At 55.2% G+C, this 25593-nt stretch overlaps 1 protein-coding gene across 6 annotated transcripts; it reads right to left on the reverse strand.

The window, feature by feature from the left end:
- Positions 1 to 659: 659 nt before the first annotated feature.
- On the reverse strand, positions 660 to 25383 carry LOC105472128 (potassium voltage-gated channel subfamily H member 4). 6 transcript variants are annotated; one of them, XR_011615845.1, is made up of 17 exons: positions 24973 to 25382; positions 22909 to 23142; positions 22448 to 22594; positions 22217 to 22344; positions 20186 to 20429; positions 19704 to 19861; positions 15869 to 16076; positions 13791 to 14079; positions 13257 to 13456; positions 9387 to 9617; positions 8540 to 8784; positions 7516 to 7554; positions 6993 to 7345; positions 6625 to 6731; positions 5651 to 5724; positions 3209 to 3913; positions 660 to 887 (listed from the first exon to the last, which is right to left on the reverse strand). XR_011615845.1 is itself a non-coding variant. In XM_071083151.1 (17 exons), exons 3-17 carry the CDS (start codon positions 23036 to 23038, stop codon positions 3518 to 3520), a joined length of 2949 nt encoding a protein of 982 aa, XP_070939252.1. In that variant the 5' UTR covers positions 23039 to 23142; positions 23787 to 24009; positions 24973 to 25382; the 3' UTR covers positions 660 to 3517. The 6 variants fall into 6 exon arrangements, 5 of the variants coding, with proteins under 5 accessions (XP_070939252.1, XP_070939249.1, XP_070939251.1 ...); XM_071083151.1 differs by adding an exon at positions 23787 to 24009 and having other exon boundaries at positions 660 to 3913; XM_071083148.1 differs by having other exon boundaries at positions 660 to 3913.
- Between the last annotated feature and the right edge of the window lie 210 nt (positions 25384 to 25593).

Consider the following 25593-nt stretch of genomic DNA (forward strand, 5'->3'; position numbering starts at 1 on the left):
ACTGGCCAACACCAGGCATATCTTGGAGCCTCAGCTGGAGAATTTACCTGCCTTGGACAACCTGCCACAAAACTGTGCCCACATCTAGTTCCATCTAGTCACCAGGGCGTCTCTTTCTTACGTCCGTAACACACAAGACCCCCTTCCACGCCAGTGATCATGAGAAGTGAAAAGGAAGAGGGAAGAGAGGGCTTGTTGGGAGGACAGAGGGGATGGGGCAGAGAGGGATTCCTAGCAGGTTCTGGCTGGTGACAAGCTCTTCCCCCAGCCCCCTTGCCATACCCAGCTCTTGAACAGTTCCTTATATGGGAAGGATGGGTAGTCCCCTGGGCCCACCTTTCCAAGGCTGGAGGTGGGCCAAAGTCAGGACTCTATCCTTTCCACATAGTGTGTGTGTATATGGCTGTGACTGGTGTGCAGGGGAGAGAAGCGGGTATAATAGGCCCATAGTGACTAATTAAGTTTTTCCCTCATCCCTGGGGCCCCTGGTGGTGTGAATGTGGTGCCAAGTAGATTGGCTGGTGCCTCTGCCCTTCCTAAAGATAGCAACAGGGCTCTGGGGTGCAGCGGGGGTGAGGGTGGGGAATGATTGCTGTGTTGGCTCCTCCAAAGCCCTGGGGCTCTCAGACTAACCCCCAGAAACACCCAGAGCCGACAACTACAAAAATAAAGAGTTTATTTCCTATCCAAAAGTGAGCCCAGGGTGGTGGGTGGTAGAGGAGAGCTGGAGACCTGGGTGAGTTTTGGAGCAGTCCAGGCCCTGAGTGAGACCATGTTGTAATGGGGGAGAACAGGCTTGGCAGCGGTCTGGGGTCAGGGGAAGGATAGGGAGTGCTGTTGGGATTTTTGAGTTGCTAGCAGCACAAGAGACCACCTTGAGAGACAGCCTGCAGAGAGACAGAAACAGAGATGCTGACAGACCCACGCCTAGGAGTAGAAGCAGACATTACTGGGCCCAAAAAGCACCTGTTGGGCACAGGGACCTGGGAACACACTGTTAGGTAAGGCACGGGTTGCACACTCAACCCTTGGGCTCCACCCCTGACATTCCAAATTGGGTGAGGCCCAGCAATCTGCTTTTTATTTTTTTATTTTTTTGAGCCTCCGCGCCTGGCAGAATCTGCATTTTAATAGGATCTCAGGTAGTTCTGATGGACACTCAAGTTTTGGGAACTCAAATACCCACAGAGACCAGACAAAAATTTCAAACAAGGGAAGCTAGCCGGGTGTCGGGAGATGATCAAGAAACGTGTGACAGCGAAGCAGAGTGCAGAGCAGATCCCATGTAAAGAGGACAGTGGCCACCCAGCCCCAGCTGATTGCCAATTATTGCCAGATGGAATGTTGGCCCATGGTAGCCAGATGTCCTGAGGTTTTTTTGTTTGTTTGTTTGAGACAGGGTCTCACTCTGTCACCCAGGCTGGAGTTGCAGTGGTGTGATCACTGCTCACTGCAGCTTCAACCTCCTGGGCTCAGGTGATCCTCCCACCTCAGCCTCCAGAGTAGCTGGGATCATAGGCACACACCACTACACCTGGCTAATCTTTTTATTTTTATAGAGATGGGCGGGGGGGGGGTGTCTTGCTATGTTCCCCACGCTGGTCTTGAACTCGTGGGTTCAAGTCATCCCCCCACCTCAGCTTCTGGAGTAGCTGGAACCACAGGCACTCACCACTACACCTGGCTTTTATTTATTTATTTATTTATTTTTGAGGCGGAGTTTCACTCTTGTTGCCCAGACTTGAGTGCAATGGCACGATCTCGGCTCACTGCAACCTCCGCCTCCTGGGTTCAAGGGATTCTCCTGTCTCAGCCTCCCGAGTAGCTGGGATTACAGACATGCACCACCATGCCCAGCTAATTTTTGTATTTTTAGTAGAGACGGGGTTTCTGCATGTTGGCCAGGCTGGTCTCAAACTCCCGACCTCAGGTGATCTGCCCGCCTTGGCCTCCCAAAAGTGCGGGGATTACAGGCATGAGCCACCACGCTGAGCCTACACCTGGCTAATTTTAAAAATACTTTTTTAGGCTGGGCATGGTGGCTCACACTTGTAATCCCAGCACTTTGGGAGGCTGAGGTGGGCGGATCATGAGGTCAGGAGGTCGAGACCATCCTGGTTAACACAGTGAAACCCCGTCTCTACTAAAAATACAAAAAATTAGCCGGGTGTGGTGGCGGGCGCCTGTAGTCCCAGCTACTTGGGAGGCTGAGGAAGGAGAATGGCATGAACCCGGGAGGCGGAGCTTGAAGTAAGCTGAGATTGTGCCACTGCACTCCAGCCTGGGCGACAGAGCGAGACTCCGTCTGAAAAAAAAAAACAAACATATATATATATATCTCTTTATAGAGATCGGGTCTCATTATGTTGCTAAGGCAGATCTCAAACTCATGGGCTCAGGCGATCCTCCCACCTCGGCCTCCCAAAGGACTGGGATTACAGGCATGAGCCACTGTGCCCAGTGCTACTTTTTTTAAGAGAAACTGGAATATCTGTAGTCCTGTATAACCTCTTTTTTTTTTTTTTGAGACAGAGTCTCGCTCTGTCGCCCAGGCTGGAGTGCAGTGGTGCAATCTTGGCTCACTGCAACCTCCGCCTCCTGGGTTCAAGTGATTCTCCTGCCTCAGCCTCCCGAGTAGCTGGGATTACAGGCGTGCACTACCACGCCCAGCTAATTTTGTATTTTTAGTAGAGATGGGGTTTCTGCATGTTGGTCAGGCTGGTCTTGAACTCCCGACCTCAGGTGATCCGCCCACCTCAGCCACCCAAAGTGCTAGGATTATAGGCGTGAGCCACCGCACCCGGCCCTATCTCATTTTTAATATTGGAACTAGCTCATATTTTGAAAATAATGCTGTGAGAGCCAAAGAGCACATATCTGGAGCTATCTGTTTGTTTCCTGTGTGGGCTGTGGGATGAGGTGAGCCTCTCCAGCCTGGGCTCATGGTGGGCGGCCTAAGAAATCGTGGGTTGCTCAAATTCCAAGCAGCATCTCAAACCTACCCCTCTCTAGGTAACATTGCTCTTAAGGTCTTCAGCAGAGACCCAGGGGCTGAGACAGAAGACCTCACAATATCACTAAGCTATCTTCAGGCAAAATCCTGCAACCTGTCTCTTGCTATAGACGCTAAGATCCTGCCTGGTCTTGCCTTCATGTCCTAGGCTGGAGCTGGGTCCCTTGCCCATCCCCTCTGCTCCCCCATCTCTACCTGCCTCCAGGTCCTGGGGAGAAAGTAGGATCTCATCTGCCCAGCCCAGTGGGCACTGCGGTTCATCTCATGCCTGCTGGGTTCCACAGCCCTCAGGTGGCTCCCCTCACAGAGGGGGAAGTTGGGGAAGGCTTGGAAAAGGGAATAGCGTCGGAGGTAACCACGCTTGGTTAAAAAGTCCAGAAATCCAGAGCCAACCAGGCCAGCTGGTGGCTGCTGACCCCAAGGCAGGAAGCCAAGGGGCCCAGGTCCTCCCTGAGTGGTGAGTGGCAATGCCCACCCCAGACAGGCCTGGGCCCTGGGCCAGGGTCAGTGGAACGTGTCTGACCTGGACTGGAAACTGTGCCTCATGAGGCTTGGGGTTGGGGGTGAGGCCTCTGGCACTGGAGAGGGTCCCAGAGGGTCAGGCTCTGAGGGGTAGGGGGGCAATATGGAAGGTCTCAAGTCCAGGGGCGCAGTCCCTGTCTCCATGGTCCCCACACTGGCTGGGCAGTGAACTTCAGCAAGCGTAGTATCCTGGAGGCTGGGTGATGGTCTGGACGCACAAGGAGAGAGGCCTGGTGGCCTCAGCTGTGGACAAGGAGGGTCTGGGGTCCAAGCGGAGCCTGCTGGGTGGCCTGGTGGACCCAGCCTGGCCTGCAGCAGGGCCATGATGTGCCGCAGCTCCCGGCTAAGCTGAGACACCTCCTGATTGAGACGAGAGATCTGTTGAAAACACATCGAGTTGTTTCACAGGCGCCACGGTAATAACCAGGTGCACCCCCCTCTCCAGTTTACAAAGCTCCTTCACAGTCACTTTCTGCTCATGGCCACCCTGGGAGAAAGGCAGGATGAGGGTTATTTTTGCCCAGATGGAAAATGCCCCAGTCTCTTTCCAGAAAGGATTTGGGGCAGCAGATATTGTATTCTTCCCCTACACACACACATGCGCGAGCTTTCCCAAGATGTGGAAAAATGTGCTCAAAGAGGCCACACATCTGTGAAGTGACAACCTTATTCTCAGCTGATCCTATCACAGGCTCAAGGGTCTCTGTCTGTGCTTTTCAAACTTCAGTGAGTATAGAATCAACTTTTTAAAATGCACATTTCTGGGCCCCACCCCAGACATTCCCAATCCTAAGAGGCCCAGAAATCTGCACTCAATAGGTTGTCAGGTAGTTCTTTTTTTTTCTTTTCTTTTTTTTTTTTTTTTGAGATGGAGGTTCACTCTGTTGCCCAGGCTGGAGTGCAGTGGCACGATCTCGGCTCACTGCAACCTCCGCCTCCCAGGTTCAAGCGATTCTCCTGCCTCAGCCTCCTGAGTCGCTGGGACTATAGGCATGTGCCACCTCGCCCGGCTAATTTTTTGTATTTTCAGTAGAAACGGGGTTTCACCGTGTTAGCCAGGATGGTCTCGATCTCCTGACCTCGTGATCCAACCACCTCAACCTCCCAAAGTGCTGGGATTACAGGCGTGAGCCACCCCACCCGGCCTATCAGGTAGTTCTGATAGATACTTGTTTGGGAACCACTGGCCTAGAACTGAAGGATGCCCGAGGCCTTGAGTGGACTTGCCCTCAAGCTTGCTGAACAAGCACCAGCCCCGCCCAGGCCCCAGGGCCTGAACCAGCCCAGGCGCCGCCCCTCTGGGATGCCCCATGTTTATCAGAACACAGGGAAAGCCAGTTCCCAGGGCCTGGGCCTGGTTGCTCTGTGGTGACAACTCTGAGATCCCTTGGGGAGGAGGCAGAGGCTGTGCCTCAGCATATAGGATCTAGGTTCTTCCTGGACAGGATTCAGACGTCTAGATCCAGGTCCCCCAGGCCTGAAGGCCTCTCAGCCTCCCTGTCCCCTGCCCCTGCATCTGCTTACACTCATTCCCCACTGCTGGGGTAAGGGAAAGAGGTGGGGCCTGGACAAGAGAGAGTCCCACAGTGGTGGAGGGAGAAGAGATCCTCTTATCAGGCTGGGAAACCTGAGCCAGTCGGGGAGGAAGGGAACCAACTGGTACCGAGTGCCTACGACATGCCAGGGACTGGACCAGGCACATTTGCACTCTCATTGCATCCTCAAAACTCTGGGAAGCACATATTACTATTTCCCCATTTTCGATGAGGAAGTTTAAGTTCAGAGCAGCTGTGGGACTTGCCCAAGGTCATCTAGCTAGCATGAATTTTTTTTTTTTTTTCTGAGACAGAGTCTTGCCCTGTCGCCCAGGCTGGAGTGCAATGGCGCGATTTTGGTTCACTGCAACCTCCGCTTCCCAGGTTCAAGCGATTCTCCTGCCTCAGCCTCCCAAGTAGCTGGGACTACAGGCATCTGGCTAATTTTTGTATTTTTAGTAGAGACAGGGTTTCATCATGTTGGCCAGACTGGTCCCAAACTCCTGACCTCAAGTGAGCCACTGTGTCGGGCCTGAAATGCTGTTATATCAGGCGCATCTCAGAGCCAACCCCAACCCACCTCCTGGTTCAGCCGGCAGACCTTTTCCTTCACCTCCTCAGCCTCACTGGCCAATTCTGGGCTGGGCCTGGTCCCTGCAGGGTGAAGGGATGCAGGTGAGTTCATGGAGCATTAATACCTGAGCCTATAACTTGGGCTGGAACCCTCCTGTCATTGGGCAGGCGAAGAGCAGGGGGAGAAAAAGCTCTAGGGTCTGTGAGATGGGAAACCTAAACTCCTTAGCCTGGTTTTGAGGCCCCTGTGTAACTCTCCAGTCTCATCCCGCGCCTCGCCCTGTCTTGGTACGGAGCTTCTCTGTGGTGTCTAAACACAACATCCTCTGGTTTTCATGCCTTTCAAAAGCTGTTTTTTTTTTTTTTGTCTGAGATGGAGTCTCACTCTGTTGCCCAGGGTGGAGTGCAGTGGTGTGCTGTCAGCTCACTGCAACCTCTGTCTCCCAGGTTCAAGTGATTCTCCTGCCTCAGCCTTCCGAGGAACTGGGATTACAGGTGTGCACCACCACACCTGACTAATTTTTGTATTTTCAGTAGAGATGGGGTTTCGCCATATTGGCCAGGCTGGTCTCGAACTCCTGACCTCAGGTGATCCACCCTCATCAGCCTCCCAAAGTGCTAGGATTACAGGCATGAGCCACCATGTCCAGCTCAATAACCGTTTTGCTCCATCCTTCAAGATCCCACCCTTTAAGCAGCAACCCAAGCATCCCCTCCTCTAGAAGGAAGTCCAGTGGGCACCTTCCTCTTCTACCAGAGTCCAGTTCTTGTCTGTCATGGTATTTAGCATCTGGAATTGTTTATCTGTGTACAGAGGTGTCTCCCTGCTAGACTCACTCCAAGAGCATGGGCCAGGTCTGTTTTATCTCTGTATTCCCAGGATGGCACCTGGTACGTGGTAGGCCCCTACTACATATGGGATGGATGGACAGGTGGATGGGCAGATGGATGATGGGGTTGAAGTCCACTGTTGGCCCTTACCTGTAGGGGGCACCTGGGAGCGGGGCCTTGGTGGCTCAGGCCTCCTGCTGAACCGGAATGAAGGGGCCTCAGCTGTGCTGCCAGAGTCCTCAATGCCATCCACTATCCTGGGGACAGGGTAGCGCTCATCAGCACCATGGGGTGAGGGTAAGGGCCAGAGCAGAGCAGACAGAGGGGAACTGGGGGCAGCAGTGCCAGGGGGCGGAGCAAGAGCGGCGGTCAAAGTGGGTTGGGGTTGCAGGCTGTGGTTGGAAGGGTGCGGTGGGCACACGGGCAGAGACAGGATGAAGCACTGTTTGGATAGAGCCCAGAGAAGGTTCTGGAAGCCAGTAGGGGTTTGGGGAAGGGAGAGGAGGCTAGCATCTCACCGGGGACTGAGGTCCGGAGGTCCAAATGTTCCCAGTGGGGGAATGAGAAGCTGAGGGGGCTTCCAGGCAGCAGAGCACCTGGGGGGGCTGTGAGGGGAGGCGCTGTGGCTCTGGCCAGCCAGGGCAGGGGACAGGGACGGGGATAAGGAAGGAGAGGAGACAAGGGCTGAGAATGGGGGCAGCTCCTCGCCCAAAAGGCTGACCAGGGAGCCCCGAGGCCGTGCTGGACTGAGGTTGGGCAGCAGGAGGGGCCGTCGGGGCCTGGGACCACCCCCAGGCTCCGTGCCACTCTCGGCCTCTGTGATGGATGGCAGCGTCTTGTCTGAGGAGGAGCCGAGGCTTTCTGAGCGGGGCTGCGGGCAGAGGGGGCAGCTGATGTCGCACGACAGTGACCACAGACCCCTTCATTAAGTAAGAGCCTTCACCGGCGGATGCAGCTCCCCATCCATGGAAAGGAGGACGCTGCTCCCCATCTCACCCTCTCCCCAGGGCAATTCAACCCCACCCAGGAAGTGGGTGTTACCTGGGAGAGGCGAGGGGATCGGGAAAAGCGGCTGAGGCCCTGTGGGGACATAGGAGAGTTCAAGCCGACTCCCGCCTCCCCACGGCCAGAGCGCAGCCCCTCCCTGTCCCACCCAACAGTGTTATGGGGTTGAGAATGTGGGGTCTTTTGTGGAGCAGAGTCAGAAACTACAACTCTAACTCAAACAAACACTGCATAGCAAAGTGAGACTGAAAAGCAGCAAAAGACCAAGGCCCAAAGTGTAATGTACAGGCCTGGCCCAGAGCCTAAAACACAGTGGACTCAGGAGACATTTGGTGAGAGAAGAAGGGGAAGTCCCAGGCGATGATGCCCTGTCCAGAGAGGGGCTTGAAAGAGGAGCACATGAGGCGGTTGTTTCTCAAGGCAGGGTCGTGGCTGGGCATGGTGGCTTACGCCTGTAATCCCAGCACTTTGGGAGGGTGAGGTGGGCAGATCACCTGAGGTCAGGAGTTTGAGACCAGCCTGGCCAACATGGCGAAACCCTGTCTCTACTAAAAATACAAAAATTAGTCAGGCATGGTGTGCACACCTGTAATCCCAGCTACTTGGGAGACTGAGGCAGGAGAATCACTTGAACCCAGGAGGCGGAGGTTGCAGTGAGCCAAGATCACGCCACTGCACTCCAGGCTGGGTGACAGAGCGAGACTGTCACACACACACACACACACACACACACACACACACACACACACAAAGAAACAAAGGGAGGGTCCTTTGAAGGAGTCAGGAGTCTGGAGTGAGGCTGAGGGGTGGTCAGTGGAGATGGGGCAGTAGAGTTGGGAGTAGAAGGTGATGAGAGACGGCCAGGGGCCTGGGTGATGGCCAGTGTAGTGTCAGCAGGGTTGGAAGGTATGAAGCAGGTAAGGGGCAATGGAGTAGGGTGCCTGGGCTTCAGGCATGATGTTTTTAGGGTGGAGGGAGGCTCATGGGACTCTCAGGCTGGGGAGGTCTGCTTTGGAGGAAAGGACTCTGGAAGGATGGCAGCCATCAGGGGTGTACATACACTGGTGTCAGAGCCCTGGCGCAGGTTGAAGGTGAGGTCCCGGGGCAGGCCAGCCCGGAAGGCAGCCCCATACTCAGGATAGAGCCTCAGGACCTCAGCCAGCCCTTGGCTGCTCAGCTGCTGCAGGCCACAGTAGGTCAGAGCTTTCACATCAGCACTGGTCTTCAGCACGAAGCTTGGGTCTGCTCCCAACCCAGCCTCCTGCCCCGGCTCAGGGATATCTGCTCCAATCAGGTCCCCCTTCCCTGTAGGTAAGGGATGGGGACAGTCAGCTGGGGCAGTGGGAACAAAAGGATATCAGCTGGAGGTGCTCAGTGGATTTGAGGGGTGGTCAGTGTGTTTGAAGGACGGTTGATGGTGGGCCAGTCAATGGAACTGGTGGAAATAACCAATGGAATTGGGAAAAGGTCAGTGGAGAATGACTGGTGAGGTTGGGAGACAGTCAGTGGGAGTGAGTAGGGCCACAGGAATGATCGATGTAATTGGGTGATAAAAATCACAATGGCCAGAGGGATCAGGTCAGTTAGAGGGTAAAAGTGACTGGAGTTTAGGGTCAATGGGGTTGGGAAGTGGAACAGTGGGAAAGGATCAGTTGAGCTGGGGGACAGTCACTGGGAGGGGTTGATGGGTTGAGGGATGCCTAAGGGGATTAGGGGATAATCAGAGGGGAATTGTCAAAAGGGGATGGCCATAGGGTGAAGGGACCGAGAGAGTATTCCTCAGCAGGAACTGTAGGTATCCACAAGGAGTATCCCATTCCCTAGAATCCTGGCCATTCCCAAGTCCTCGGCAGCGGGGAGTGGGGGGTGGTTCCAGGGTAGGTAATCAGGGGTGACGGGGTCCTTACCCAGGATGGCCAGCACCATGTTGTCTCGGAGCACCTCAAGTGAGCCGGAGCAGACATAGTAGTGTGCCTGCAGGGCATCCCCACGGCGCAACAGGTACTCGCCCGGAGCGCAGAACGAGGTCTTGATGTGCAGCGATAGGGCCCGCAGGCAGCCCCTGCTGGCTGCCCCGAACAGCGGCAGCTGCAAGATCTCCCGATTCAGGTGCATAGCAATGTCAGCTCTCAGCTCGTCTGGGAAGTCACGCAGTAACTGCATAAGGGGCATAGGTCATTCTGGCCATCCCCCTGCAGCTACTACTTGAGTCTACAAATGTGCTGAGCTGTCTTCAAAGAGAGAATTCCTCTTGCCCTTGCTTTGAAGTCACCCATTCTAGACCTTCAGTATAACCTCTGTGTCTAACGTCAATTTTGCTTGCTGCGTGAACCTCGAAACCCAATTTCAGGGCCAGAGACCAGCTCTTCTCCCATCAGTTCCCCGCTATGGCTACATGCTGGTCACTTAACCCCATCATTCAGGAGCTGTCTCTTGGGGGTCAGCCTTCAACTGGGAGTCAGGAGACCAGGAGTCAGCTTGGCTCCTAAGTCCCTGTGGACCTTGGGCAACCCATTTCCGCTCATTGGGCCTCAAGATCCCAGTTTGTATCTCAATCTGTAAAATGCAGAGTTGTTATTAGACCTTGGGCACTACCAATGACCTCTTAGGGCCACATTCCATGTTCACATCCTCATATGGAGCCCCTTGGCCACCCTGGCTTGTTGAACTCTCCCCTCAGCCCCACTGGGCTCCCGTGAGGGGCTTCCTTCCAGTTCCTCCCACCTCTCCCACTGCTCACTTCCTCATTTCCTCCCAGGCTCCTCTTCCTCAGCCAACACCCCAGACTCTCACTTTCCACACTCTTCCTGCATCATGGCAACTGGCCCCATGGCTTCCCCACTACCTGATTGTCCTGAGCCCTAACTCTGAGTCCAGACCTGATTTCTTTTTTTTTCTTTCTTTCTTTCTTTCTTTTTTTTTTTTTTTTGAGACGGAGTCTTGCTTTGTCACCCAGGCTGGAGTGCAGTGGCCGGATCTCGGCTCACTGCAAGCTCCGCCTCCCGGGTTTATGCCATTCTCCTGGCTCAGCCTCCGGAGTACCTGGGACTACAGGCGCCCGCCACCTCGGCCGGCTAGTTTTTTTGTATTTTTTTTTAGTAGAGACGGGGTTTCACCGTGTTAGCCAGGATGGTCTTGATCTCCTGACCTCATGATCTGCCCGTCTCAGCCTCCCAAAGTGCTGGGATTACAGGCGTGAGCCACCGCGCCCGGCCTTTTCTTTTTTTTTTGAGGCAGAGTCTCGCTCTGTTACCCAGGCTGGAGTGCAATGGCATGATCTCAGCTCACTGCAACCTCGGCCTCCCAGATTCAAGTGATTCTCCTGCCTCAGTCTTCTGAGTAGGTGGGATTACAAGTGTGCACCACCACGTCCAGCTAATTTTGTATTTTTAGTAGAGACAGGGTTTCACAGTGTTGGCCAGGCTGGTCTCAAACTCCCAGCCTCAGATGATCTGCCTACCTCAGCCTTCCAAAGTGCTGGGATTACAGGCATGAGCACTGCACCCAGCCAAGAGCTGATTCCCATCCACCTACTGGGCAACCTCCCTCTGGACCTCCCCCAGGCACCATACCCTCCTCCTGGTCTGACCCGGGACTCTCACCTTCATCCCAAAGCCCCATCTTCCTCCTGTTACACCTCCATCCCCACCCTTGGCCTAAGCCAGAAACCTGGGAGTCACTCTGAGCTCTTCTGCAACCAGCAGGAGATCACCACATCCCACAGATCCCATTCTCAGAGATACCTCACCAATCCATTCCCTCTGAGATCCCCACACCACTCCCCAGTGTAAACATTATGCAAGATAAAAATCTAAATTCCAGGCCATCCCTGAGCTGGGCCTGCTGCCTCCCAGCCCATGTCGTGCCCTCCTGCCCTGCCTTCTCCCTCTGCAGCACTCACATGCCTGTTCCTGCAGGCTTACGGAGCCGCTTTCAGTTTCCTAAAGCACCCACTCTGCTCTTTTGTGCCATCACTTCTGGACCTGTGTCCCTATGACCCTTTCTACCAGGGATGGCCTTCCTATAGCAGGCTGATTTCCTTCTTATTCTCTGTGATGTCCCTTCTTCTGTGCCACCTTCCTTGACTCCTCCCCGCCCAGGCACGACGAGGACCCAACGTCACCAACATCCCTCCTTTACAGCCCCATTCACCGCCGCACTCTGTTCATCTGTCTGCCTCCCTCACCATTCTGGGTCTCCCTGAGGGCCAGGGCTGAGTGTCATCATCTCTAAGCTCCCTGTGCCCAGCACCAAGGCTGGCCCAAAGCAGGCACTCAGGAAATGTTGGCAGAAGGGAGAGTGGCATCAGCTGGGCCCTGAGCTCTTTCACTCCCATATTCAAGTGCAAAGAAACAAGAATTTGGCTGGCTGTGGTGGTGCACGCCTGTAATCCCAGCAAATTGGGAGGCTGAAGCAGGCGTATCAAGACATCAAGGGCTCAAGACAAGCCTGACCAACATGGTGAAACCCCATATCTACTAAAAATACAAAAATCAGCCGAGTGTGGTGGCATGCGCCTGTAGTCCCAGAATCTCAGGAAGCTGAGGAAGGAGAATTCCTTGAACCTGGGAGGCAGAGGTTGCAGTGAGCCGAGATCACGCCACTGCACTCCAGCCTGGGCAACAGAGCAAGACTCCTTCTCGAAAAAAGAAAAAAAAAAAAGAAACAAGAATTTGTATTTTGGGTGAGTGTGTGCCCTTGTGAACAATACCTCACTCCCGGGGCCCTGTTTGCCTCCATTTTATTTTATTTATTTATTTTTTATTTTTACTTTTATTTATTATTATTATTATTATTTTTGAGACGGAGTCTCGCTCTATCGCCCAGGCCGGATCTTGGCTCACTGCAAGCTCCGCCTCCCAGGTTCACGTCATTCTCCTGGCTCAGCCTCCCGAGTAGCCGGGACTACAGGCTCCCGCCACCATGCCCGGCTGATTTTTTGCATTTTTAGTAGAGACGCGGTTTCACCGTGTTAGCCAGGATGGTCTCGATCTCTTGACCTCGTGATCCACCCACCTCGGCCTCCCAAAGTGCTGGGATTACGGGCATGAGCCACCGCGCCTGGCTATTTTTTATTTATATATATATATTTTTAGACAGAGTCTCACTCTGTCGCCCAAACTGGAGTGCAGTGGTGCAATCTCGGTTTACTGCAAGCTCCGCCTCCCGGGGTCACGCCATTCTTCTGCCTCAGCCTCCTGAGTAGCTGGGACTACAGGTACATGCCGCCATGCCCGGCTAATTTTTTGTATTTTTAGTAGAGACGGTTTCACCGTGTTAGCCAGGATGGCCTCGATCTCCTGACCTTGTGATCCGCCCACCTCGGCCTCCCAAAGTGCTGGGATTACAGGCGTGAGCCACCGCGCCCGGTGCCTCCATTTTATTTTATTTTATTTTTTTGAGACAGAGTCTAGCTCTGTCACCCAGGCTGGAGTGCACTGGCATGATCTTGGCTCACTGCAGCCTCTGCCTCCCTGGTTCAAGTGATTCTCGTGCCTCAGCCTCCCGAGTAGCTGGGATTACAGGTGTGCACCACCACAGCTGATTAATTTTCATATTTTTAGCAGACAGGGTTTCACCCTGTTGCCCAGGCTGGTCTTCAACTCCTGACCTCAAGTGACCCACCCGCCTCAGCCTCCCAAAATGCTGGGATTACAGGTGTGAGCCGCCACACTCGGCCTGCCTCCATTTTAAGCCAGAGGGGCAGGGACCCCTTCCCCACGCCACTGCAGGGCCACGCGGAGGGTGAGGGCAAGACGGGAGACCCTGCGCACTACCTCGTTGGCGTCGATGCCGCTGTTGACGGCCCACGTGGTCTGGAAGTATTCGAGCATGCGCTGCTTGAGCGGCCGCGGCAGGCGGTGCACACTGATGAAGTCCTTGAGGTCCTTCATGCGGCTGTGGTAGAGCGAGCGGCGCGAGTACATGCGCTGGATGATGGCTGTCACGTTCCCGAACACCACAGCGTGCATCAGGGCTGGAGCAGCAACAGCGGGCTGGTCAGGACCGGCCACCCTCTGGCCACCTCCCCAGCTTCCAAACCCACCCTGTCCTGGCCAAGAGCCAGTGGGCTCCTGTGTGCCTACTAGGTGCCAGGCACTAGACTAGGGATGGGGAATAGGGAGTGGTCCAGAGATGGGTAACACCCCATGCTCCTCTCAGGCCTCCCCATCATTAGGTCATGAACCTGGGTTTCCCATCCCTTTTGCAAGAGGCCACGCCTGGTTGTGGCATCCCCAGGGCCAGCACATAGTGGGCACTCAGGAAACGTCCATGAATGAATGCGTGACTGTCTGGACTTGGGTAGACACCTCGAGCAGATGCCTTGCCCTCTCTGGGCCTCAGTTTCCCCGTGCACGCTGGGCTTCGCAGGGCCCCACTGAGGCGTGGCAGGTCTGGCCTCACCGCCTATGAGCATCGTGCAGATGGAGAAGATCTTCTCGGCGTCGGTGTTGGCACACACGTTGCCAAAGCCTACGCTGGTAAGGCTGCTTAGAGTGAAGTACAGTGCCGCAATGTAGGCGCTGCGCCGCGATGGGCCGCCCACTGAGCCATTGACGTAGGGCACCTCCAGACGCTTGCCCAGCTCGTGCAACCAGCCTGCAGGGTGGACGGATGCAGGGAGCCCTGGCTGTGCCAGCGGTGGAGAACCAGGGTTCCCTGAGCCACCTGTGCTTGACCTTCGGCAAGTATTTATACACAGGTTGGCACAGGAACTGTGGGGAACGGTCTGGGCCTGTGCCTCCCCATGGTGCACTGGTTACAGTTGCAGTCCAAGGCCGCCAACTCACTATACTGCTGACTGTTCAAAGGCTCCTGAAACTTACTAATAGTTTATTGTGCACCTGCTGTATACAAAGTGTTGGGGAATTGACCCAGCCAAACACTCTCCCTGCCCTGGTGGAACCTATAGCCTGGAGGGAAAAGAGACATGACATAAATCATTACAGGTAGGGGGTGAGCTCCTGGAAGGAAAGTATTGTATAGGGTGTGTTAGGAATCCCAATAGGTTAGGGAAAGCCAACCACTGGCAGTTGGGGGGTCCTGGACATGGTGCCTGGAAGGCATGCTCCTTAGGACGGGGCATTTTGATTGAGACACATGGAACCAAAGGAACATTGGTTCCAAGTGAGGCAGGGAACAGAAAATCCATCTAGGTGGAGAGGGAAGACAAAAGAGGGAGGATGCCAGAGAGGAAAACAACAGGTTCCAGGCCCAGCGTGAGAAAGCAGCACGTCCTGGGTCCAGGGGAGAGGCTGGTGTGACTGCGACACAGGGAGCATGGGAGAACGGGAAGGCAGGTGGGAGAGAGGGGGCACAGGGCTGCCCAGGGTGTGCACTGAGTGTGGACTTCATTTGGAGGGCAGTGGGAAGTCACTGAAGGAATCCCAGCAGGAGTGTGGCAGGTCAACGTTGAATCCTAGAACCCATTTGGCTGTGGTGAGAAGAGTGGCTGTGGGAGGGACGAGAAGGGGGTTGGGAGATCAGCAGGGAGGCTATTGCACAGGCCTGGGTGAGAAAGGGAGGTGGAGTGGACTTGGAAGGGGAAGACAGGATGGAGAGAAAAGGTCAGATTCAAGGGACATTTGAGAGGTGGTATTGATGTGGTGGGCTAGGTGTGGAGTGAAGGAGCGGGAGGTGTCAGGGACCATGCCCAGGATCTGACTGGCCTTTCAGAGGGATTGCAAGGGCCTGGGGCTGTCTCCTGGCCCATGGCTATGAAGCCTGGAGAAGGAGGGATTAATGGGGGCAAAGATGCCAGGCTCTTTCAGGGACTTTTCTTTTTTTTTTTTTTTTTTTTTGAGATGGAGTCTCACGCTGTTGCCCAGGCTGGAGTGCAGTGGCGCGATCTCGGCTCACTGCAAGCTCCGCCTCCTAGGTTCACGCCATTCTCCTGCCTCAGCCTCCTGAGTAGCTGGGACTACAGGCGCCCGCCACCGCGCCCGGCTAATTTTTTGTATTTTTAGTAGAGACGGGGTTTCACTGTGGTCTCGATCTCCTGACCTTGTGATCCGCCCGCCTCGGCCTCCCAAAGTGCTGGGATTACAGGCTTGAGCCACCGCGCCCGGCCTTTTCAGGGACTTTTCACGTGCTGCTCCTTCTGCCTGAAACACACCCCTCCACCATCAGTGTTTCCTGCATTGTACTTTGATCATGATCACTGGTCTTGCTTCCCTGCTAAGCTGTGAGTTCCCCCCACCAGCCCCCCAAAACGGAGCCCTTGTCTGCAAATCAATATCCCCATGCTTGATCCAGAAATAGCTCAACGCATGTTTGTTGGATGGATAGAGGAATGTGGGGTGAGGGGTGTGGGTACTGGTGGAGGCATCAGCTTGGGGATGGGACAGGTGGACAGGTGGTCTGTGAAAGTCTGGGGTCGGTGGCTCACCAATGTCCCAGAGCAGCGGGTCATTGGCCTCCATCTCGCGGCGCCCGATGACGTACCAGATGCAGGCCATCCAGTGGGCAAGGAGCGCAAAGACCGACATGAGCAGCGTGAGCACCACAGCACTGCACTGAGAGTACCGCTCCAGCTTCTGCAGCAGCCGCAGCAGCCGCAGCAGCCGCACTGTCTTCAGCAGGTGCACCAGCGAGGTCTGCGGGAGGGTGGCGGGGGAGGCTGTCAGCAGGCATACCTCCTCCGAGCCCTCAGTCCCCTCCCAGGGCCTTCCCACCAGACACCCTGGAGCCAGCGGAGGCTGCAACAGGAAAGACATCGTTGCCGTCCTGAGAAAGTGGCCAGGGAATGCAGCAGGAAGGGAATAATAACAATAAAACAAACAGTGGCTAACGCTTAGTAATTATTTTCCTTTTTTTTTCTTTTCTTTTTCTTTCTTTCTCTCTCTTTTTTTTTTTTTTTTTTTTTTTTTTTTTTTTTTTTTTTTTGAGACAGAGTCTCACTCTGTAGCCAGGCTGGAGTGCAGTGGCGCCATTTCAGCTCACTGCAACCTCTGTCTCCCGGGTTCAAGCAATTCAAGGCTGCCTCAGCCTCCCTCCCCAGCTAATTTTTGTATTTTTAGTAGAGATGGGGTTTCACTACGTTGGCCAGGATGGTCTCGATCTCCTGACCCCGTGATCCACCCTCCTTGGCCTCCCAAAGTGCTGGGATTACAAGGGTGAGCCACTGTGCCTGGCCTTAGTAAGTACATTCTATGTGCTTAGCCAGGCACTGTGCTAAGCATTTGTAATCCTTATTTAACAATACACACACACACACACACACAAAATTATACCTTTAGTTCAATTATCATCATCATTCTCAATTTGCAGATGAATGAACTAAGGCTCAGAGAGGCTAATGACTTGTTCAAGGTCACAGACCAAAGACATGATAGAGCTGGCACTCAGGGTGGGCATCTGGGCTAATTGACACCACAGTCCACCTTGTGCTCTAGGGCCACTAAGCACTGGGAGATGGTAGGGGAGCCAGCCCTGGTCAGAGTCAGGGAATAGGCAATGGTCTCTGCAGAGCCCCAGTAGCGACGGCAGCAATTGTGATGGGGACCACCCTTCAAGACATGGAGAAGCATAGTGGAGTGGGGACAGGCAAGGACTTGAGGGCTGGGGGAGGTTTATGGACACTTCCTCTTGCGGATCAGCTGCAGATGAAGAGTCAAGCAGAAGAGTTGAGGGGGCAGGAGAGCAGGGACTGAGGGAGCCTGGGCTGTGCTAGGGGTTGACGGAGATAATGGTACCTAGTAAGTGTCCCATATTCACTAATATTACCCCAAGTACCATCTGCATTGTGGTTATCAATATTGATCAGCCCTTCAATCTTGGAGATGGGGAGGGCTTATCTTCTGGGTGGGAGCAGCATGGCAGCTAGGACTGGAAGCTCTGGGGCAGTGCCTGGGGAACCTGGAATGAAAGCCCCTCACTGCCCCTTCCTGGGCCTCCAGGAACAATTCCCATAGCCCTGGTCCTACACTGCTTCTGTACCATCTCGTGCAATTTTTCTCTAATTTTAGGTGAAGGAACTGGAAAGGAGGTGGCTCTGATTCCTCCACATGGACCCTCGCCAGGGTTTAATGCCTACCCCCAGCTCCCAGAGCACTTGACTGCAAGCTTGAGTTCTTCAGGGCTTCCCTCAGTCAACTGCCCTTGGCCCCCACTCTCTTGGGGATACTCCTCTCATTCTCCTTGGACTAGAATATCCAGGCCTGGCTCCTTCAAGTCTGCAGCTCTGCCAGTGCCTGCTCATCTTCTGTCTCTGTCCTACCTCTCTCTGGCCCCCAGTGGTATTCCTCATCTCATCAGACCGTCCACTCAGGGGCCCTGGTTACCTGGGAAGCAAGGTGGTATGTTGGAAAAAATACTAGACTGGAAGTTTAGAGAACTGATTCTTTCTTTCTTTCTTTTTTTTTTTTTTTTTGAGACGGAGTCTCTGTCGCCCAGGCTAGAGTCCAGCGGCGCGATCTCGGCTCACTGCAAGTTCCGCCTCCTGGGTTCACGCCATTCTCCTGCCTCAGCCTCCTGAGTGGCTGGGACTACAGGCACCCACCACCACGCCCGGCTAACTTTTTGTATTTTTAGTGGAGACGGGGCTTCACCGTGTTAGCCAGGATGGTCTCAATCTCCTGACCTCGTGATCCGCCCGCCTCGGCCTCCCAAAGTGCTGGGATTACAGGCGTGATCCACTGCGTCCGGCCAAGCTAGAGTGCAGTGGAGCTATCTGGGCTCACTGCAACCTCTGCCTCTGGGACTCAAGCGATTCTTATGCCTCAGCCTCCCGAGTGGCTGGGACTACAGGTACACGCCACCACATCCGGCTAATTTTTTGTGTTTTAGTAGAGACAGGGTTTCACCTGTTGCCCAGGGTGGAGAGACCTGGTTCTAATCTCCTGCCTGCCCCTGCTAGCTATGTGACCTTCAGCAAGTCACTGAACCTCTCTGAGCCTCTGCACCTACCTCTGAAAAAGGATAAGGATCTGCCCTGAAGGGTCCCTGTGGGGCTCCCATGTGATGATGTGTGTGCAAGAATGTAGTGAACTGTAATGTGCTCCCAAAGGGACCTGAGAGGAGGGGCAGGGGGCTCTCTGCAGTCTCCCACCCCCCAGCTGATGGTGCCTAGTGGGCATAGAGGGGTGGGCGCACTCCTGGGGAGGGGTGGGGAGATCTTCTCAGAATGGTCAGAGCCTCGAGGCAGACGTACACACATGCACGTGTGTGGGAGCGCGCACACACGTGTGCACAGCCAGGAGAGGAGGCCCACAGCCCGTTGGCGGCTAGTTAAATTCGGCTGCGTGTAGGTGGTTTCCTGCTATAGCTGAGTGCAGGGAGAGAGCACACAAGGAAACTGCTCCCCACTTCCCCGCCCCACACCCAAGGGGGCCTGGGGACACAGGGTAGCACTGCCCCACCCTGGACTTGAGAAGACCTACTATCTGCTGGCTGGGGCTACAGATGACCACTCAGGGTACCTCTAGAGTGTCCCCAGGGATCTGTGAGGACTCAGGTCCTGGCATTCTTTGCCTCTGAATTCACCCACAGCCTCTACCTTCTTGTCTAGGTTTACTATGCTCCCCCAAATGCTTGCTGTCCTCATCTCCTGCCAGCTAAATCCTACTCACCCTTTAAGGTCTAGCTATACTCCCGCCTCCCTCAGGAAACCTTCCCAGACCCCTCCAGCCTCTGCCCAGCAAGTACGCTTTTGCTTCCCAGGTGCTGGCCAGACTTCAGATCACTTTAACACACACTCATGTTCCAGCCTGGAACTCCAAGGTCAGCCCAAACCCTCAGTAGCATACCCAGGCCCCATCTTCCACCCCCATTCACCTCTTCTGTCCCTGCTGTGCTCTGCAGTATTCCTGCCCCCTCACCAGTTTAGTTGTTTAGAGGCTGAATCCTTGTTCCCTTTCCCCACAGTGGCCATGCCCCACACAGTGCTTTGCAGACAGCTAAATGCTCATCAGTTGTTTGTTAAATAAAAAAGTGAAAAGTACCACTCATTTGGCATCAGACCAATGCCGCCTTGGTAGCCATAGTTAGCTTTTCATTTGTCTCAGCTTCCCTCAAAGATTGTGAGCTGAGCTCCCCAGGATCATAGACCCTCCGGGATCCTCCCGGTACCTAGCGCACGGCTATGCCCAGAGCAGGTGCCTGATAAATATCTGCAGATGGATTGATGGGAAGGGGCATATCTGGGTTTGGGATCAGTCCCTTCCTGGAAGATGCTGTGCTGAAGTTGGGAGGTTGGACTGGATGGTGGGATGGAGGTCACTCACCACGGTGATGTTGAAGACGTAAAGCAGATCAAAGGGCAGAGCAGCAATAAGATCGACGAAGAACCAGGTGGCCAGGTAGTGGAGGCCAATGGAACGAGGAGCAGAGATTACCTGGCCAGACTGGGACACATAGGTGGTGCGGAAGTTCAGGATGATATCTGGGGGTGCAAGAGGCTATTACTGGGGGGCCTTGGCCAAGGGATCAAGAAACCAAAAAAAGCTGGGAACAAGCTTTGGAGACCCAGACTGGAGGAGGAGGCAGGCATGGAGAGATAGATTGGGCTTCTGGCTGGTCCTTAGGGAAGACAGGTCATAAGGCTGAAGGCTGCAGGAAGCAGGACACATAGGCCATTGGGACTTAAAGATGCAGGAAGGGTGGGGCTCTGAATGCCTGGGTCATGCGGGCCCCAGGAGTGGGTGAGGCTTGGCCAAGTGGATTCCCCCAGCCAACCCGCCAGGGTGGGTGAGGCAGAGGCTCTGACCCAGGATGAAGAGCATCTCCACGGCGATGTCGCTGACAAGGGTGTGTCGCGAAGTGATGGGGGTGTCATCGTCACCCGAGAAACAGACGTTGTAGGGGACGGTGACCGCAACGTAGAAGGTAGCAAGGAGGATAAGGCCGTCCCAGATGGCCTTGGGGACGCTGTAGTGGAGGAGGAGGCAGCGAGACCCCCCCACGGAGGCCACCTTGTACTCGGGCACTGATGGCTTTGGCTCAAACACGTTCTAAGGGGAGAGGGGTGGCGATTGGGGACACTTGAGGGAAAGAGGAGCCAAGATGGAGGGTGGGAAAGGCAGGGGATGGGGAAAGGGACAGGTGGACACTGCAAAGGCACTTTCGACCATGAATGAAAGGAGATAGAAGGCCAGGAGAGGGGCACAGAGGCTGACACCTGACATTCTCTTCTCCTGCCAAGTACTTCCCAGGCCCCCCTCCTTTCTTTCTTTTTTTTTTTTTTTCTGAGATGGGGTCTTGCTCTTTGCCCAGGTTGGAGTGCAGTGGCGCAATCTCGGCTCACTGCAACCTCTGCCTCCCGGGTTCAAGCAATTCTCCTGCCACAGCCTCCTGAATAGCTGGGACTACAGGAGCATGCCACCATACCTGACTACTTTTTGTATTTTTAGTAGAGACGGGTTTTCGCCATGTTGGCCAGGCTGGTCTCAAACTCCTGATCTCAGGTGATCCACCCACCTCAGCCTCCCAAAGTGCTAGGATTACAGGCATGAGCCACTGTGCACGGCCCGAGGCCCCTGTTTGAACCAATCATGGCTTGTCAGGGGTATTTATAAGGCTTGACACTCACCCAACTTGATTTTAAACTTTTTAAGTTTAGAGACAAGGTCTCCCTCTGTGCCCAGGCTGGAGTGCAGTGGTACCATCATAACTTACTGCAGCCTTAAACTCCTGGGCTCAAGCGATCCTCCTGCCTCAGGCTCCAGAGTAGCTGGAGCCACAGGCATGCACTACCATACCCAGATACTTTTTTTTTTTTTAAACAGTTTCACTCTTGTTGCCCAGGCTGGAGTGCAATGGCGTGATCTCGGCTCACCGCAACCTCTGGCTCCCGGGTCCAAGTGATTCTCCTGCCTCAGCCTTCCGAGTAGCTGGGATTACAGGCATGTGCCACCACACCCGGCTAACTTTGTATTTTTAGTAGAGATGGGGTTTCTCCATGTTGGTCAGGCTGGTCTTGAACTCCTGACCTCAGGTGATCTGACTGCCTCAGGCTCCCAAAGTGCTGGGATTACAGGCGTCAGCCACTGTGCCTGGCCTCCAGATAATTTTTAATTTTTTTTTTTTTTTAGAGAAGGGGTCTCACTATGTTGTCCAGGCTGGTCTAGAACTCCTGGCCTCAAGCAATCCTCCTGCCCTGGCCTCCCAAAGTGCTGGGATTACAAGCATGAGCCACTGTGCCTGGCCCAACACTCATCCTACTTGAGAAGAAGACTATGACAAATCGGCACATGCCCTAGCTTGAGGGATCACAAACTTCTCCCTTAAGTTCCTCTTGGATTCTGGGGGCCCAGTGGGGGCTGGGCATATCCCAGCAGGGAACAGAGGCTGGCATAGCCCACCGCATTCCCTGTATCCCTAACAGAGGGTTGGGGACTCAATCCCCTGGCTTGGTCAGGATCCTAAGAGGTGGTACACAGGTCTAGATGCCAGACCTGCAATGAGGGCTTTCTCCCTAGAACTATAGCAGCTTGCGATTTCACCACCCATGGTATAACCCTATCATCCCCGGGCAGGTGAGGTCATTGCTGCTGGAGCAATGTGACATCATCAGAGCAAAGTAATGTCAATCACCTAAGGGAGTGAGGGAGTGAAGGATAGAAGGATGTGAGGGGAGGATATAGGATGGAGCAGAGAGTAGTGTATGGGAAATGGGTGGGCAGAGGAGCAAGCCAAGGAGGGACACCAGACAAACAGGGAAGCAGGGAGACAGTGGCAGGGGTGCCTCAGAATCAAGGCTGGAGGACTTGGGAGATGTTGGGTTGGGGGTGGGACTCACATTATTGGCCTTCATGCCTCCCTGGCCCCGGCGGCCAAAGTGGCCAGTCAGTCGGTGTAGGACAGTACGGCTCCGTCTTCTGGCAGACCGAAATTTCCAGGTGGCTCCCCTTCTACCAAGGGAGTTTTCTGTTGGGAAGAAAGGTGCAGAGATATGTTGGGGCACATCCCATGCGGCTGGGTGGGCGAGGGCTTCTGACCATTCACACTGCCCATCCAGACTTGCCGTTACCATGATTACTGTCCCTGCGGCCTCCTTGGGGGCCAAGTCCTGGGCTTCCACTCTGAGTGATATCCTTGAAGGAAAAGAGGAACAGCACGACCTCCCCCATCTCATTCTTGATGGGCATCATGTCCAGGAGGCACCAAAAGGCCGAGCCTGTAGGCATGGAGAGAGGGAGGGAGGAGCATGGGCAGCCCCGTGGCATGCCTTTCTCCTCATCCCCCTCATCCTCCTATACATAGTTAAGAGCTTGGCAAAGCAAGAGCCGAAAGGAACCTCAGAGATTCTGTCAGGCGTCTCCTTCATCTTTCAGATAGGGGAACCCAGGACCAGAGAGGTCAGGGAGATGCGCCGTCACAGTCAGCTTGTGGCAGTGTGGGGACAAGCACTCAGACTCCTACGGTGCCCAGTGCCCTCTGGATAAGGCTAGAGGTCTAGGCAGGGCTGCAGGGTGGGGTGGGCCCCCTCACCATCCTTGCGGTAGAAGCAGATTTCAGTGCGGTGCTCCTGGTGGCCCTCCAGGGCTTTGTGCAGACGCTGCAGGGCTGGCTCGCTGGTCTCTGGGCCATAGAGGAAACGGCAGCTGCAGGTCTTCTGCATGACTTCAGTGCGACCGTAGCCCGTGAGCTCGCAGAAGCCGTCAGAGCAGTAGACGATGGGAAAGCCCCGTGGGCCCTGTGCGTTGGCTAGCAGGAAGTTGCTGTCTGTGGGAAGAAGAGGTCAAGGTCAGGTCAAGGCTGGGAGGCGAGCTAGCTTCCAGGTGGACAGCACCTCCCTTAAGTTGGGGTTAGAAGTCACAGAGCCAGAAGCTTCCCAGGTCTCCATGTTGCTCCTGACCCCACTTTGGGATTTTCTGAATTGAGAATAGGAGAAGGTAGAGCAAAGAGACAAGAACTTAAGACAGGACTTAAGCAGGGTCTAATGGGGAGTTGGAGAAGGACCCCAGGAGGTCATGCCATCCACCCCCCTGCCTTCCAACTGGTGAGCGGTCACTGTAGAAGGCAGCATAGCATGGTGAGTAAGAGCCTGGGCTCCTGCAACCCTCCACTGCCACTTACTGACTGTGTGACTTTGGGCAAGTTGATGACCTCTTCTGTGCCTGAGCTTTCCTTATTTGCAAAGTTGGGTATCATAGGCCTTCCTCACATGGTCGTTGTCAGAGTTACATGAGCTAACTTGGGGAGAACAAGTCCTAGCACATAGTAAGTGCTACTCTGAGAAGGTGAAATTGTTCCCCCACATTCGCTCGGCTTTCTTCCTATTATAGAGTAAGCAGGGCAGAGTTTCTGATGACACCACACCCATTTTATTGATAGGAAACCAAAAGGCAGAGATTATCCAAACTCACAGATCTCCTTAGTGTGGGGGCAGACAGTGATGAGTGGTGTCCTCTTTCCCTGCCTTCCAGGAAAGGTCCACTTTTTAGCATTCTTGTAGCTGCTTTCAGGGGATCTGCCCCAGTGCTCAAAGTCTAACGGGAAAGGGCATTGAGCATATAGCTCCAGCACCCTCCAGCAGCAGAACCCGAGCTGTCTTCCTCCAGCTCCAATGCGGGGGAGGCCAGGGGTCTCCTGTGGGCCATTCAGGGACAGAGACTCAGCTAAGACATGGGGCCTGTGACACAACCAGTCCTGTACTCTAGGAGGGATGACTGTCTGGGGGCAGGGAGGCTAATGGGGACACTGAAGGTGCCTGGGAGGCACTGGGCTCTGGGCACTGCCTCCTTCTTCCATCCCAGGGCCTGTTGCCCCGGTGATGGGCGCTATGGAAACAAGGGGGGGGGAAGCGGGTAGGGCCCCGCGGCTCAGTTTCCGCCCTCGGGTACCGCTCCCTCACCCTCCAGATCCCGGCCAGGGTTCCCGAGGGAATGGCAGGGTTGGGGGAGGTGAGGACGGGGAATCTCTGGGCTCCAGAGTGGGAAGAGGGAATGGCGGGAGAAGAGGCGGGGAAGGAGTGATGCGGCTGTCCAAGGTGCTGAACCTGAAACCCAAGCTGCGTAGGGCGAGCCGGGAGTTCCTACCATCGCACAGACCGCTCCCCTCCTCCTGCCTCACCCACCTTAGACACTGACGCCCCACGATTTGGGGGCGCGCTACGTCAATCCAAACTAGGTCCTGCTGAAGTCTGATCTTTTCTCCTTTTTTTCTGGAGGTAGTGGGAGCTGGAGTCCCCAGAACGCCCGGCCACTTTGTCCCACTTCTGTGTCTCGGATACCCCCATACACGCCCCCAGCACAGCTCTGCCCGAGAGTGGGCGGCTCCCAAGGCCCCTCCTCCGCTCTGCCGCACAAAGAGCCTCTTCTGCCTCTAGTCACACCCCCTAACCTTGGACCCCGTGCTCTCGGCCCTTTCCCCTCCTCCCCTCGCAGGGCACTCCCCGCCCTGTTCCTGCACCGCGGCTTTGGGAGTTCCTAGACCCTTAACTCCATTCTTTCCTCTAGCCTCGGGTCTCACCACGTCCAGGAGACCCGAGACGGCCTCGAGGAGACTTGGCCCCCAGCTTGAACCCCAAGCCCCGACCTCCGTCCCACTCACGCGTTCCGTCAAAACGGGTGGCGATGGTGTCCAGGAAGGTGTTTTGCGGGGCCAGCAACCCCTTCATGACCGGCATGGCCCCGGGGCGTGGGTTCAAGGCGCGGCGCTGGGTAGCTTTCAGCGCGGCCGGGCCGGAGGGGGCACGCTGCCGGAGGGGCCGGGGCGCCCCATGCGCCCGCCTGCCTCCTCCCCTCCCTGTTACTGCCGCTGCCGCTGTGGCCGCCTCTGCTCCGAACCCCGTAGCTCTCGGCTCCGCTCAGCGCCGCTTCGGTCCCCCCCCACCTCCCCACGGGCCAGGTTCTTCCCCTCGGGTTCGGCCCGCACCCGCCACGTGGCCCCACACGGGGAGGGGCCGCTAGCGACACCTGCACCCCTCTGGGCAGCCCTCCTCCCAGAGGGGAGCGGCCCACGCGTGTCTCTCGGGGAGAGAATTCGGGGCACGCCCACCGGGAGGGGAGGCCTGAAATGATGGGCGGGTCTTGCATAACAGACTCGCCCTCTTTCAGGGTGGCCACGCCCCCACACGTGGTTCCCTGGCTGCTCCCTGTGGCTCCACCTCGCGGGTTTTCCCGCGCGCCGTCCACGCTGGGCTGGTGTCTGGTTCACAGTGCCGCCTGCTGG

The sequence above is a fragment of the Macaca nemestrina genome, chromosome 17 (genome assembly GCF_043159975.1).
Source record: "Macaca nemestrina isolate mMacNem1 chromosome 17, mMacNem.hap1, whole genome shotgun sequence".
Taxonomy (NCBI): domain Eukaryota; kingdom Metazoa; phylum Chordata; class Mammalia; order Primates; family Cercopithecidae; genus Macaca; species Macaca nemestrina.